The 16,299-nt window shown below is 39.2% G+C and overlaps 1 protein-coding gene across 1 annotated transcript in view; it reads left to right on the forward strand.

The window, feature by feature from the left end:
- DHRSX (dehydrogenase/reductase X-linked) overlaps window positions 1–15,962 on the forward strand; it is a 160,969-nt gene extending 145,007 nt beyond the window's left edge. Inside the window, exon 7 of the mRNA XM_048934489.1 lies at window positions 15,500–15,962. Coding sequence (XP_048790446.1) covers window positions 15,500–15,697 — 198 coding nt within the window. The 3' untranslated portion in view covers window positions 15,698–15,962. The remainder of the gene's footprint in view (window positions 1–15,499) is intronic.
- The last annotated feature ends 337 nt before the right edge of the window (window positions 15,963–16,299 follow it).

Here is a 16,299-nt window from a genome sequence, read left to right on the forward strand (position 1 = left end):
AACACTTAGTGCCTTGTCTGTAGAACTTCTGACAGGAGAACTTCTCTTATCAGAGTTTCCACTCACTCTGCACAGCACTGGGTCAAAGACAGATTGCTGGTGAGTCATCTGTTTCCAGCTTGTTGAAAAAGGGAGAAAATATAAAATGTTTTCACCAAGGTAACTGGATTTGTCATGTCCTGGTCACTACACAGCAGTTTACTCAGAGGAGCCAGGAGAACTGCATGCAAAGCACCTCCAGTGCTCAGAAGCAGCACCAGCACATGTGATTTGCAATCTGTCCCATGCTCTCCCTGATGGGTAGGTTCTTTATTGTTCTGGTCAAGAAAGTAGTGTGTACTGTTGAAAAATAAATTAGCCTATCCAAAGTGAAAACAGAACAGTAGAGATAGTTGGCATAGTTACTGTGTTAATCTCTGCTGGGGTGGCAGCAGGTAATGGGTAACATTTCTGGAGAGGCCATGGCTTCCCTGTGTTTCTGCCAGCTGATCAAGGCCATCGTCTTGTGCCTTCCTGGCTGTGTGGTCTGCACCTAAAGACCCTGAGAGATAAAGAACTTCGGGATGGCTTGTATCCCAGCTGGAAGTCAGGTGAGGAGCTCCAACTGGCAATAGGCAGCAGGGTTTTCATGCCAAGGAGTTGCATTCATAAAACAGCCTGAGCAGAGAGCTTTGCTTGGGATTTTGTTGGAGGGGAAGAAAGAGGAATTATTACGTCCCTTTTTGGTAATGGCAAATCTGCCTCACCTGCACTGGTGTTTTCTCTACTACTTGCCATAGTTTTTCTCATGGAAAAGTTAGACTGTGCATTTAAAAATTTGGAAAAAAAAGGAGCTGACTTGTTTTTAGTTTTTATTGACTTTTAAAACCCTGATATGCTAGTTTAGACAGGGAAAGCTGGGCTCAGGGCTGGAGCCCATTTCTTCAAATGACATCAACAGTCCAGCTGCAAACTGCTGATCATGGATGCATTATGAGAGCTAAAACTTGTTAATGCTCCAAATTACTGAGTTAAACCTTTGCCCTCTGATCTGGATGCCTAGCTTTAAAAATAAATCTTTTGGATTATACAAAAAATCTGAACTGTCAAGAAATAAATGGTGTGGTGAACTGAAACATAGGTCTCTTAAACTATCCTAAATTTAGCTATGTTTCAGTAATCTCTCTTTCACTTTTCATTGCTGTCAGCAGCCTGCAGAGTTTCTTTTATGTTTATGATGGAAATGTCTGCCAGTGAATCATGCCATTGCGATTATGGTTTTTTGCCACTTCAAGGATTAGCAAACAGTGCATAGTTTCTCTGGTAAAGAACACCTCATTCCTGGATCATTTCTATCAAGAGGCACTTCCTTATGCAAATGTCTTTCTTGCATTAAAAGCTCATTTTTATGTGTGGTAGGTGAAAGGTATTTCTGTAAAGCAAGCGCATATGAACTTTTTGGGTTTTTTTCCTTATTTCATTACCAGTACCTCTTTCTGTAAAACATCTGATGGTGGATATTAACAGGTTTTTGCAGGTATTTTCTTATTACAGTTACATACTGCCTTCATGGCAGAAAAACAAATATACCAAGATTGTGAGAGCCTGGCATAGCTTTCATTTTTGGAGTCTCTTTACTAAAATCTTTGGAGACCAGATAATTGCTTTGTTAAAATATCAGTTGCCTTCAAATATAGAACCTTATCATTTACAAAAGTATATTAATAAATTATTATTTTTAAATTGTGTACTAAACAAAAATGTAACATCATAACTTTGCACGTTATACAGATATTATCATGTAGTTTTAAATAATATTCTTTCACTCTTAATTTCAACCATGTCAACTGCCTGCAATACCTAGTAATTATAAGAAAATATAGATTAATTTCTTGCATAAAATACAAAACACAGAATATTTTTAGTACTGCATTTTACCCACTGCATATGATCTGCAATTTATTGTTGTCAGTGTATATTATGGATGAGAGCCCCTGCAATTATCCTCTGTTAATACACTTTTGAATTGGAAGAAAGGACAGAGCTGGGGTGCAGCTGGTGAGCAATCAGTTAGCCTCCATTGCAGGCGCTTGAAGAACCTCTTCAATACGGCTTCTTAGTGATAAAATAGGCAAGGCTGGGGTTTCTGACAACACGTGGAACATGATCGATGACTGTAACCTTTTCTTAAAATTAAAATTGTAACCTGGGGGTGGGCACTGCAGTGCTCTCTGTTCGTAAGCTTTGGGATAGCAGCTTTTCTGCTCCTCACACCATAAGTACATTTTTTAAGTTCATATATATATATATATATATACAAACTTAATATATATATTAACATAGATATTTTATACATATATATATATATAATCTGGGTTATATTCTCATTCCCATTTCATTGAGCTTCCGTCTCTCTTTGTAGTTTTTAAGTAATTACATCAGGATGTATTTTAGAGAGGCAGTTACAGCGGGACAGAGAAGTGTTTTTAGATTTTATTTCCTTTTCTACACAGTAGTGAACTCTGCGAGTGAGAGAAGCTCTGCATTACTTGCAGCTGAGTTGAGTGTTGAGAAAGTATTCAGCCTCCTTTTTGTAATTTCTCATATTCACCTGAATAAAAGTAATAACAAACTGAGTGAGCTTTCCTGAAAGGAAAAGCATGTTCAGAGAAGGAGGTAAAGAACATACGAAGGCTAGCAATCTGTTTTTGCTTAGAGAAACATTTTCTGTAAGAATGTGTTCCTCAGCGCTATTTTCTTACTGTGGTTATAGATTGATTTCTTTGGTTGGTTGGTTTTACAGGTTGTGGTTTTTTCCACAATTTGAGCAATTTTGGAGAAAAAAAAAAAAACCAAAACTATTTTTCTCCATTTTATTACATTAGTGATTAAAAAATATTGACATATTCTCCTGCAGAAGGGTTAGTAGACTGCCCAAGCCTGGTGCTTTCTAGTTGCAGCTGGCTGTGTTCCTTTGAAAGTCTCCCTCAAATAAGACACTGCTTGTAACTGCTGTCAGATGTTGGAGCAGCTCTAATGGCAAGTGTGGAGCTGTTCATTTTCTAAATAAAGAGTAGACGCTTGTTCTGGAGGGAGCAAACTTACTTAAAACTAAAGGTATGTCATGTGAGTCTATAAACCAACCACCCTTGACCCAAAAAGTAGGAGACTGAGAACACTGGGAAGCTGTCTTCTCCCCTTCCCTGTGAGTCCTAGTGCTCTTTTCTGTGTCTAAGGAGCAAGTGCAAAATGCTGTCCCTTATGGACTGAGCAGCACCCCAGTATTTACTGAAAATGGAACCAGGGGGACTTCACTCATCTGAAGACCTGGAGGGATATTGCAGGCCGACAGGAGGTAAGGAATTAAACATGTTGTGGCTGGCAAATCTCTTAGGTAAGAGAGAGCGAGCCCTTAGTACATTCACAGAGGGGCGTGAAAAAATATGCTGGGACAAAGGAACAAAAGCAGATGTTACTGTTTTAATTAATATTGAATAAGGTGAAGTTTTCTTGTGGGCATTGATTCATGGGCTGCATGGTCATAAAATCATAGAATGGCCTGGGTTGAAAAGGACCACAATGATCACTGAGTTTACAACCCCCTGCTATGTGCAGGGTCGCCAACCACCAGACCAGGCTGCCCAGAGCCACATCCAGCCTGGCCTTGAATGCCTCCAGGGATGGGGCATCCACAGCCTCCTTGGGCAACCTGTTCCAGTGTGTCACCACCCTCTGTGTGAAAAACTTCTTCCTATTGACACCTTCTGGGGTGTCAATAATTATTTGTGAATTGGAGTCATTTTTCCCTCAAAACAGAGCGTGACTTTTCAGATACAGCCACTACCTATCAATTAGCTCTGTGGTCATTTTCAAGAGTCAGTGGATACAATAAAAATAAGTAACACTTATTTTATACCACTGCATAAGCTTCGTACATTGCTCATTAATAACTGAAAGGGGTCTTTATTATTTTTTATTTTACAGTTATTGCACAGACCACATTGACATTTTCAGTAGGAATAGATCGCGGAATAAACACAAAAGTCATTAAGGGTGCTTTTTTTGCTGATGGTGTTTTGTTTTTCTTATTTGTTTTGATGGGGAGGTTATAAACGTTCTGCTCTTTGAGGACAGTGCTGCAATGAAGTGGACATATTTGTCACTGTTTGGTGTTACTGCAATTTCCTGTTTTTCCTACTATATGACTCTCCTTTTAATCTTATTGGTGGTTAATATGCCATTTTATTTTTTTGGTTAAATGAAGAGTCCTGAGATTCAGCAAGGAGAAAATAATTAAAACTATTTGTTTCGCACAGGCTGTCAGCAGCTATTAGGGATTAGACAAATATAAATTAAGTTTTCCCCTGCCCCCAGCCATGGTACAGACTTTGCAAAGTTCACAAACAACTGTAATCCTCTTTTATTGAGCATGGATTTGAAAGTAAAGGTCAGTTATGTTTTGGCCACTAAGGAGTTTGTACAATTGCTGAAGACCAAGTGTTTAGGTTATTTTTAAGAGTTGAGATTATTTTTATATAAAAAGTATCCTTGTTGCCTGGAAAACTGTTGCTCCTCCATCGTGGCTCTGTTACCGAGCTCAGGGACTGAGCAGCAGTCACAGCAGCCCACAGTCAGCTTGAAGAGCAAGGCAGGCTGGGCCTCTCACACCTCAGGAAGGGCAGCAACTCAGAGAGATGCTGGCATGTGCAGGTGGTCCCCATACTCTGCCACCACACACTGCCACCAGCCCTGCAGCCTTGCATGCGTCGTGCTGTGGCTGGAGCAGCCAGGCCTTCGCAGAGCATGGTGGAAGGGCTGGTGGAGAAATGGGTGGAAGTTTAGACTGCAGATGTGTTTTGCATACCACCCGGGAATCAGAGCCCTGGTCTCGGCTGGAACAACTCGATTCCACAGCAGAGCACGTATTTAATAACAATAGACAGCTTCAGAGCTGTGCAGACTTGCAGGGGAAGAGCAGAATTTTAAGCAAGCCGCGGGAAGTGCAAGAGGACTGGGGCAGGGCTACCCAGCTCTGTCAGTCTGTGCTGGCAGCCAAGTCTCTGCTCAGACCTCAGCCTTTATTTCAGGGAGTTAAAAGCTGCGAGTAAACCCCAGCAGGTTTCTGCATTAATTCCACTGGAAATTTTCCCAGAAAACAAGTTTCATAATCTGCAACATTGCCGTTTGCAGCGCATCACCGAGCACGGGCAGGGACAGCTCTTCGATTGGAATCGCAAGGCAAACTTGCACGTGCAGCTAAAAGACCAAAGAATTCAGTATGAGCTCCCTAAACAAAGCAAAGTACTTCAACACCAGATGAGTCTGTAGAGTGTATTTATTGAACCAGAGAACCTGGCAGTATTTGTTTCCCACTCTAAACAACTGCTCTAACCTCATAGTAAGACCTGTAAATAAAAGCACAATAGAAACTCTCCTGGAGCTCTTAATAAAACAAAAAGGTTAATTCTCACCACGTTACTCTGGCTATTGATAATTCCACAAACGTAAAAGTCTCTGGGTTATTTTGCGGTATCTCAGGCCATAAGCTGCCTCTGCCCTTAGTCAATCCAGTACCAAAACCCCAAGCTTTTCATAAAGTAATGGCTCCATGTGCTACTTTAACAGTGATTTACCAAATATCTTAGAAATAAATCTGGATATTAAAATGAACAACCTTACTGGATAGTAAAAGTCTGAGTCTTCCTACTTGTTAGTAATAAGCAGCCTTCAGGACATCCCACTTCCTTGCTTCCCTTTATTTATTCCATTGGCAAGAACTGCTTTTTTTTCTCTTTTTTCCAATTTGTAAATTTATACAAAGGCTCCCAAGGCTAACATCTTCCTCTGCGATACAACAATTTTCCCTTCTTTCAGATTGTTTAGCCAATTAAATGTGATGGATTCAAGCTCACAAGGAACTGTTTTCAAGATGGAAGCTTTCTGATTCCATTTCAGACCTTAGGTAACTGAGAATTTGCATATTTTCTCCATTTAGCTCCACGGCAAAAGATGAGATGCCTCAAATCTGGTTTGACGTAATTTTAGAAACATGACTAATCTCACTGAAATCAATAGCACTATTTGCATGTCTGAAGTTATACACAGTTTTTGGGCACTTCACATTTCCAACCATTGGCAGGTTCCTTAGTGCACAATAAAGAGCCTCGGGTGGACTGATTTAAACAAAGCCACTTATGTTGCAGAGCTTACATCCACCTTCACTCACACACACCAAGAGGCTTGATTTGAATAATCAAATTCAGTCTTCCTTTGCGTTTGCTTTTTTAGTTTGTTGAAAGCAGGTTGACTCTGGTGGGTTAGTAAGCTTTATGTTATGCTGATTTGCAACTGAATATAGTTTTCGCCTTTAAATTTAGTACTTCTCTTGGGTAACCAAAAGGAGGATGAGCTATGTAGACATCTCCATAATTGTATGGCCTCAGAATATATCTGTGATTTCACGCATTCTGTTCTGATAGAAAATAGGAAATGCTAGTTTTGTTTATGAGATGAGTAATTCTTTATTTTACAAGCTCTATCAGGTGAAAGATGAGTGCAATTAAAATGAAGATAACTGTCATTTTTTAAAGGGTTTTATTACTTAAACAGGAATATCTTGAACTTACTGGGTTCATATTTTTCATCAAAACACAGGATGTATAATCTGTAATTATTTATTGATTCTGTATTCTGTTTGTGTCAGAAAGAAAATATGAGCCACTCTCTCTTATTTATATTGTAACATTTCTGTAGAAGATAAGTCAACTCTTCCTGTTTTCCTTGTTTGTAACAAATAACTCCCTTGATTATATTTTTTTCAGTTTATTGTTCCAGATTAAATGCTGAAGTTGACAGCAACTGGAATTATAGGAAACATTTGTTTGCAGAACAAAATCCCTTTCTTCCCCACATTTGTTTGTCTTCCAGTTTAGATTTCTTCCCTTTCTATTCTATTTCCTAACTTAAGAAATATTGTAAAATTGAAACTCAGACCAGTTGGAGCATGAACAGTGCTAAAAAAAACATTTCGAGAAACGTGTAGATCTTGTATTGAGAGACATGTTATCATGGGAAGTATTAGTGATAGGTGGATGGTTGGACTGGATGATCTCAGAGGTCTTTTCCAGCCTTGGTGATTCTGTGATTCTAAATGGCATTTGGATATCTGCTTGAAACTTTTTCCTTCAGCCAGAACAGGTTCTTGCAGGAATATCTCACATCAGTCCTGCAGAAAGGAATCAGTAAAAGCAGAAGGGAAGTGATGGCTGCGATCCAGGATGAGGACAGGACATGTGGAGAAATATTCCCTGTTGTGCTTATCCAGGAAGGAATTTGCACCTTCTCACCACAACCTCAGTGCCAGCAGGAGCCCTGGGAAATACTTGACTTCTATAACTGCACTGGGCACAGGGCTGTTCTGTATCCCTTCTACAGACCAGAGCCTGTGAAACAGACATTAGTCTGTTTAATTTGGGTTTATCTCATTCCATCTGTGCTTTGTACAGTCTTAAGCTTTTTGATCTCATCACAGCTTGTAAAGAATTTCTGTGTTGTGGTTCTTTTAAAGATTCAGGAGTTCCATTCACTTCTGTCCAGAGTGCTCATAAGCAGTAAAAATAAAATTAGCAATCCTGATTTAAAAAAAAAAAAAACTTGTAAAGTCGATGATAAAAGTGTCAGCTTCCATTTTCATAGAAGGGCAGAGTGACTCGTCAAAAATTAAACAGAAGGTGAAAGATTTAAGGTAAAGGTAGGGGCCTACATGTCAGAAGTAGCCATGTGTAGAATCATATGATCATAGAATTGCTCAGGATGGAAAAGACCTTAAAGATCATTGAGTCCAACCACGACCTCACCATACTACCCTGACTCCAACAAGCCTCTGCTAAATCATGTCCCTGAGCACCACATCCAAATGGATTTTAAACACATTCAGGGATGGTGACTCAGCCACCTCCCTGGGGAGCCTATTCCCGTGCTTAAAAGATTTGTTTTCTGCAAAATCCAAGACACTTACTTTGCATTAGCATTTGGGTATGAAAATAAGTTTTTCAAAAGTGTACGCTCCCAGGACCATCATCTTCAGCATCTGAAGTTGTGTCTTCCACTGCCAACATCTGATTAAAAAGGCAGCTGCCATTTCAAATATAAGCAAACACTTTTGAGTGCTTTTCTATGTTCCCCAAAAGCTGGCCTCTTTTGTAAGAATTCAACAAACTGAAGATGACCCATGTGCTGGTATGAAATAATGCATTAGGGAATGAAAGCTCTACAGTCTTCATGGTTGTTTGTTGTTGTACGTCCTCTTTAATTTTGATATATTTACATCTTGATTCATATTTAAATTGTGTTTCCAACTAAAAGAAATTGGTTGCATGTTATTAAATGAGGCCACTACCTATCAAAGAGCTTGCTTCTGTAAGAGAGTTGTTGGAGGGAGGAGTAGTCTTACATTCTAATTTATATTTCTCAGATAGTAATAGTTCAAAACCCAGCAGAACTAAAGCCTTGCATAGCTGATAAAAAATAACAAGATGGTTCCTTAGCTTTTTTCCTAGCATGAATACTAAGCTGTAATGAAGCATTCTTAGTTAATGATAGATCAGTCTGCATTTAGGAATGAAGAAGATTATATTGAATTGCTCACATGATGCTGTAATGGCTGTAGAACTGGTGTTAAACAAAGAAACCATCTCCAGTCTAGAGTAAGATTTGTCCTGACCAGTAGATCACTCTGGCTGTCTGTTCATAGGGATATTGCAGAAAATGTCAGATGATGTAAACGTACCCAGGATAATTCAGAGTGATTTAAGCCCATCCTCGTCAGTAGGTAATTCCAGATGGAGTGCCACACCCCCAGAAGCATCTTCAGCATTTTGTGAAGTCTCCTGGCTCTTTCCTCCTGCTGTTGCCTGACTTCTTTCCAGCAAGTGGCTGTCTCTGCTGGATACTCACACAGTGCCTGGGGCAACAGGGTCCTATTTGTCAAACTTTGCTTGCTATTACCGAGCTCAGGAAAGTAACAAGTGTAATGTAACTTGAGTGGCTTTGGTGCTTTCTCATTTCTGACTTTGAAGACCTTGCTGTCTGTTGCAAAATGAGCTTAGAAATCAACATGCAGGTGGAGTAAGCTTCCTCAGTGCACTTGACAAAGTGAACAAAGGATTCAGTTATGATTAATGACTTTGACCTGAAATTTCAACTCCCTGCAGTTATGTAAAGTTGAGTTCTTGCTTCTGGCTTGAAAACTGCTTAAAATTAAACATTGTTCTTCTAGTTCTTCATTCCAGTGGCTTAGAAAACGCAAGGTGTAAATCAAAAAACGCTCACTCAAAATCACTGGGGCAATGTTGCACTTGTAGGTTAGAGAGATTCCATTTGAAATTAAGACCTCTAAATTTATTTTTGTTCATTTAGGCATCTGCAAGTGAATTCGGTGTTGAAGCTGATATTTGCAGCCAGTGTAGATTTCTTTCAGTAGAGCCCGGAAAGCTGGCCAGCCAACAAGGGCTTTGTTATGCTGCCTTATAGCATAAGCATCTGATGCTACTTGAGGTGACACGCGAGGTCCTGCTCAGTCTGGAGCAGCTGCATTGGAAGAGGCGGGCTCAGGGCTGCAGCTGCTGTTGTCCTCAGTAAACCTTTGCTCGTGCTTTGAGTCTGACAGAAGAGCCATCCCAGGGCTTCAGAGCAGAGCTGCTTGGCAATTTTCCAGCAAAGCAGATTTCTCGGAAAGCATTGCCCTGATACAAAAACAAAGTGAGACCTTCCACCGATGACGCCATCAAAAGATTCACTGGAAATCGAGCATTCAAGCCTGCATCCCTGCTTGTTTCTTAGGTCCAAAGGCTGACCCCAGCAGTGTGACCCCAGTCCAACCAAGAGGGTTTCTTTCTTCCATGGGCTACGTTGTCTCTTGGCCTCTCAGCCACCTACCTTGGGTCTGATGCGAAGAAGAGGAGGGCCTTCTGAGTCCCTCAGTGTATCTGGATTTTTTGGAAATATCTTTCCAGGAAAATTGGGTTCAATAGGAAGAAAATGAGAGATTCAGGATTTGATACTCTTGCGTCTATTTGCCAGGCATCTCTGCTTCTTTTCTTTATAGCAGCTCATACTAGGGTGCTCAGAGAAAAGCTTCTCTCTTTCCCAGAAAATGTATGAATTATTTATATTATAAAAGCTCCTTCAGCTTTTATTTTGTTGTTGTTGTTTGTTTGAAAACTGCTTTGTGTTCTTAATTCATCAGTGTTTCACTTTCTGTTATATATTAATATCCATGTTTCAAAATGATTACTATATAGCCACAGCACTGACAGGAGAAAGGCTTTACGTTTTACCCTTGCCATTTCTGTTTGTAGTTGCTGTCTTTTTTAAAGATGAAATCTAGAGAGTTTTATTATGGCATGAATTTGCAAGTTATGGTCCGGGGAGAAATTAATTTGATGGTGCTGGCAGACTCTCCAGGGAGAGCCATATATTCTATAAAACGTCTTTATCTCTTGTGGGTCTATAATCAAGGCAGAAATCAGATAGAAATGGAATAATAGTGAGCTATGTAGGAAAGAATAGGAAGAAAGAACACAGATGGCAACCAGGACATCTAGTGACAGCAGAGAGCTCTCAAAAGCTGTGCTGCAGACTTTTGGTGGCATTGACCTCCTGGAGATCTGACAGTTGATCCTGGCCACAGGACCTACATCCAGCTGTTACACATTATTTACCAAAGATTGCTGAGCACACCTTGCACCCTTGTAATGATTTCCATTCTACTCTTTGTTTTCAGTACTCCATGTTTCAGATGATACATTTTAGCTGATTAGTTTTTGCTTAAATTTCCAAAGCAGGTATTGCTTTAGGAGATTTAGACACTGCCAAAGTTACAAGAAGTGTGTTAAGAGTGCTTAGTCCATACCCTGTGACATTAGAGCAACTTTTGTTATTTCACCCCCCAGTCTTGCATCCTTAAGTAATCTCTTCTTGCATTGATTGGCTAATTCACAGATCCTGGTAATCAGTGCTACCTGGAACAAAATTTGTTTTTCACTGTTTCTTTGTGTGGGAACACTATCCCAGCTTTCCCATTTTTTAATATTTTCTAACTATTCCATGTTGTGCTTTGCCTTAATTCTTGAGAGTCAAATGATGCATTAAAGATGAGTGGATCTCACCCCACCATTAACTGCCAGCAAGTAGGTAAATGACTTTTTTAAGCTAAGTAGCAGTAATTTCATGTTCTCCTTCCTGTTGATAAGCCCCACTATGTGTATTGGTAGTAGTGCTCCATGATCCCAGATGATCCATCTGATGAGGTGTATGTTCAGCTTTTCAGTGCAGAGGCAAGTCAGCAAAATGCCAACATTGCAAAAACATCCCCAGAACGAGCAACTTTGAGAAAAGTAAAGGATTTTAGTAATTTTAAAATTAAAATTTTAGTAATACTTCATAGTCACAAAGATAGGAACTCTTTCCTGTCTGTGTAGGGCATCATAGCAAACATCCTGGATTTCATAGGTTATAGTGTTCAACCAGTAGCGGGCAATTTCTCTAGCCTTCCATCAGATGTTCTCTGTTCTAGAAGGTACCTAAGCATAGGTTAGATGTGTTTCTAGTCTCTTGCTTGTGTTTCCATTTTCTTTTCAAGAGCTTTATAGTTCATCTTTTACTGAGATATCACATAAAATAAAACCTATGAGGTTCCCAGAAGAGTTGGCAACTAAGAGTAGTGTTTCCACTGCTGGAACAACTAATTCTGCTCCCTGTCTGGATACACATGAAATGCTACAGTAGCTGTACATTGTTCCACATTTCTTTCTTCCCATGAGTTTCTCAGGAACCCATAAAAAGGCAGGACCTGTGCATGTACCTGTGTGTCTCTGTTTGTTGCTGTTGTCGTGTAGGTGTGCACTAGATCTAACACTTGGCTGTACATAGGTAGTGTGAAGTTACACTTCCAGCCTCTGAAAACAGATAGGTCATCCACGCAGCAAAATGTCCGGGGCACTTCTGGCCATTCCTTTTTACCACTTCCTTTTTACCTTTATTAAAATAAAAAGGATGCCAAAACAGCAGAGAGGTCTTCAAGTAAGTTAACATTAAATTTTTCATCATTAATTGAGCACTCCAAAAATGGGATAAGACAATTAATTAATCATACATATGCAATTCTGTTCCCCTTTGTACTGGAAATATTGTTTTCCTCTAACTTAAATTAGTATGCACTAATTACTTGATATATTGTAGTATGTTTTCCCCTATGTGTTTAGATAATTACTGTCAGCAACAGCTGGTAGAAGGTTCCCAGAACAGTACCTGTATACCCTGTAAATTGAAAGTTTGCACTGGACCTCATACTCAGCATAATGGATATGGTGCACAGGATGAAAAACAAATCTTGTGAAAACTTGCATAAACTGACCTTAATGGATGGTGATGATATCACTATGCTTATAAGACTGTTTGCAGTGTCCATGTAAGCACATTTGATATTCCATAGAATCTTAAAATATCTTGGGTTGGAAGGGGAGTCCCCTGCCATGGGTAGGGCTGCCCCCTACCAGCTCAGGTTGTCTGTCCAACCCGGCCTTGAATGCCTCCAGGGATGGGGCACCACAGTTTCTCTGGACAGCCTGTGCCACTGCCTCACCATACTATGTGTGAAAAATTTTCTCCTAATATCCAATCTAATCCAATCTCTTTTAGTTTAAAAGTGATCCCCCTTGTCCTACCTATCACTATCTCCCCATATAAAAAGTTGGTCTCTGTTGTGTTTATAAGATACCTTTAAGTACTGGAAGGCTGCAATTAGGTCTGCTTGGAGCTTTCTCTTCTCCAAGTTGAACAAGCCCAAGTCCGTCAGCCTGTCTTCACAGGAATGCTTCTCCATCCCTCTGATCATCTCCATGGCCCTCCTCTGGACACGCACCAACAGCTCTATGTCTTACTTGTGCTGAGGACCCAGCATCATCTGAGACTCCTCTGTATTTTCTTTATATTGAAGAATAAGAAAGAATTTGCAGTACAAAATAGTTTGGTAAATATCTACTACAGCTGCATGAACAAAACCAACGACAGACTTTCAATGCACGTATAATCTTTACTTAACCTTTTGGTGGAAAACTTACCTGACATACAAAGAAAATTAAAATCTTTATATGTCTTGAAAAACCTGTGAGACCCTTTCCAGTGAATTAGTAAGGGCACATGGTATTTCTGACACTATGGGAAGATACATATAGATGACACTCTGCTTATAATACCATAATCACAGAATTCTGCCCACAGACATTCACAATTTTTTTTTAAAGCATCTTGGTTATGAGCTGCTGTCATTAAAATTTGCAAGTCATTGACATTGACATTTATACTTGTTTGTGCTGGAGAGCTGTTGAAGTCAGGAACATAATGTCCAGTGAACCATTGCATGAAATAATGGTTTATCTGTGTCACTGGATTTTTAATTAAAGCACAGCAGAACGTTACAAACTTTGGGGTTTTTTCTGTCATCTAGAATAAATGAAATAAAGTAAGAATGCTTATATTCACCTTTGCTCTTCTTCTTTACAATATTAAGATATTTTATATCTCACCGTAACTGATTATGATAGTAGCCAGTGTATGTTTTTGTCAACACGCAGAAGCCACTTTTTAGAGACATCCTAACCCTAAAAAGATGTATGCATGCATATAACTTTATGTTGTTTAAATAATCTGCTGGATGTGAATAGCACTATTTTCCATATAATAAAGAAGAGTGAAGTAGTAGCAACAGAGTACTAAACTGAGATAAAGAAGCACTTTGTAAATGTTCAGTTTCTCTAGATGGAATTTCACAATATAGCATTCTTCTCAAAAAAAAAATACTTCAGAAGTCACCTGGACCTAACATACTGTTTTCGTAACATACCGACTGATATTTTGCTGAGAGAATAGACCTCTGGATAGATGATCATAGAATCATAGAATGATTCATCATTTTATTTCATTAGATGGTATTTGAAATGGGAGATACTCTGTTTGTGTGATAATTGATAGTAGAAACTAAACTGTCTGTTATATGCCTCTGAAGGAACGTATGGTGGTTTAATATTTCTTAGCAGCCTGTTGGCATCAGTAGTTTTTCCTTCAGCTCAAACACCTTTGGACAGGGCTTGGCATGTAACCCGTGGGACATGTGTATTGAAACAGAGTGTGGCTCTGGGCATGGAAGTGCCTCAACAGAGTTAGTTTCTTCTTCAGCAGTTCACATTTTGGGTAATGATGTACCTCTCTTCGTGCAGGGAACTTGTTTTCCTCAGAGGTGCTGGGGGTGCTGTGCCCCAGTGGCATCCAGGGAGGTCTCCATTTGGGCAACCTTGCCTTACTGTGTTGTTTGACATGGCTCTGATTTAACTGTAAATGAGGCCAAATGCCAGATGCATCATATAAACTAATGATTACTGAAAAACTGTGCTCTATTTAGTGTGCAGTGAGAAAACAGATGGGTTGTTTCCTCTTAAAATTATCTGAACTTTGTCACAAAAAGCTTCAAATGATCTTTTTTTTTTTTTAATTAGTCACTGAGTAACCTATTCAATACTGTCTCATTCATCAAGTGAGTTCTTCACGTAAAGACATCCTGTCAGGTGCAGCAGACAAAGCAACAAACAGCACTGGTACTATTAATGACTCATAGAATGATATTGCAAGGATTGTAAAATGACACCGTATTATCTAGCAGACACTGATCATAACGGTATGATTTATAAAAACAAAACACATCAAATGTGTTGTAAATATGTTCTCCACTGAAGGAAAATAAATGCCATTGAAATCAATTCACTGATAAGCTACATCATCCTTCTGAGCACAGAATGGGAAGGAATGTTTTACATATCCTTGGGATGAAAGGAGTTATCACTCTCAGCTATTTGTTTGATAATGTTCATTTAATACTTATGCTATATCAGACATCATAAATCTTTCACTATTTTACTTTATGACACTGCAGAACTCTAATTATGCTCTGTATAAAATGTAATTCCCTGGTTTACCTGCCTGCTTGGATTGAACTGGCGAAGCTTAAATTGCTATTGTGGTTTTTACCATACTTTGCTCATGTCATACTGTTGTAGTGAACATATTGTGCATACAGCACAGTGTTCATCTTCTTAAGGCAGAGTACAGGCCTTTTCTTCCTTGAAAAGAATGAGTAATTGCACTTGGATTTTAATATTTGTGTTTGCTTTTAGGGTTTATTCGCTCTAACTGTGAAAACTCAGTAATTTTGTGTGCTGCATCTGACGAGGTCTTGAAAAAATAGACCAGTTTTCATGTACCTGTTCTGTGGATTTAAGCTATAACAAAATAGTGCTATGGCAAAAATGAACCTGTACTCTGCTGGTTTGATAGATGGCATTCTCATCATTACCAGCTTGAGGTTATGTTGAAAAACGAGGGAAACTAATTGTCACTGGTAAGACCCTATGGCAAAACAAAAGTCTTGTACCTCTCCTGAATTTGTTTTTTGTTGTTTGTTCTGCAGACTCCAGAAGAAGGAGCCTCTACAACCATCTATGCAGCAGTATCACCTGAGATGGAAGGAGTTGGCGGCTGTTACCTTTACAATGAGGAAAGGACAAAATCAGCTGACGTAGCATATGATGAGGAGCTGCAAAGAAGGCTCTGGACAGAAAGCTGCAAGATGGTTGGGATTTCTGATGAATCCAGCAGAGCTCCCTAGAAGAAGCCACTTCCAGCTGAGTAAATGAAATATATTGGCAAGCATCTAAGGTGAATTCTTGCAGCATCAGTCATCATCCTGGAAATCACCGTTCAGTCCCAAAGGCAAACATGAACAGCTCTGTTCTTCACTGAAACCCCTAGTCTGCTAGGGTGTAGGGGGAGTATTCCCACAGAAAGATGTACGTGGTTGGTTTTAAATCTAACCATCAGTTTTGTAAATCATGATGTTTCAGTCCGTGATTAAAATACAATCTTTAACCTTGTGCGGAGTTGAGTTTTCATTTTTTGTTCAACAAGACAATACTTTCCCTGGTGAGCACTCTGTATCTATGGCATCTTGAACTTAAGCCACCTTTGTACATACAGTTTACTCTTTCATAATCAGTTTTAAAACTTGCAGCTTCTTTCCTTAAGCTTCATTAATCTTTAAGACTCTTTATACTGAATGTCAGTTCATTCTAATTCAGACATTTGGCATTCATTATAATTATATTGTTTCTATCATAACATTAGTTTTATATGTCAAAATTTATCCAGAGGTTTTAAGTAAAAATGAGAACAACAAAAAAAATATATGTAAAATCTAGAAAAATATGGTCT

This window comes from Lagopus muta, chromosome 1 (genome assembly GCF_023343835.1).
Source record: "Lagopus muta isolate bLagMut1 chromosome 1, bLagMut1 primary, whole genome shotgun sequence".
Lineage (NCBI taxonomy): Eukaryota > Metazoa > Chordata > Aves > Galliformes > Phasianidae > Lagopus > Lagopus muta.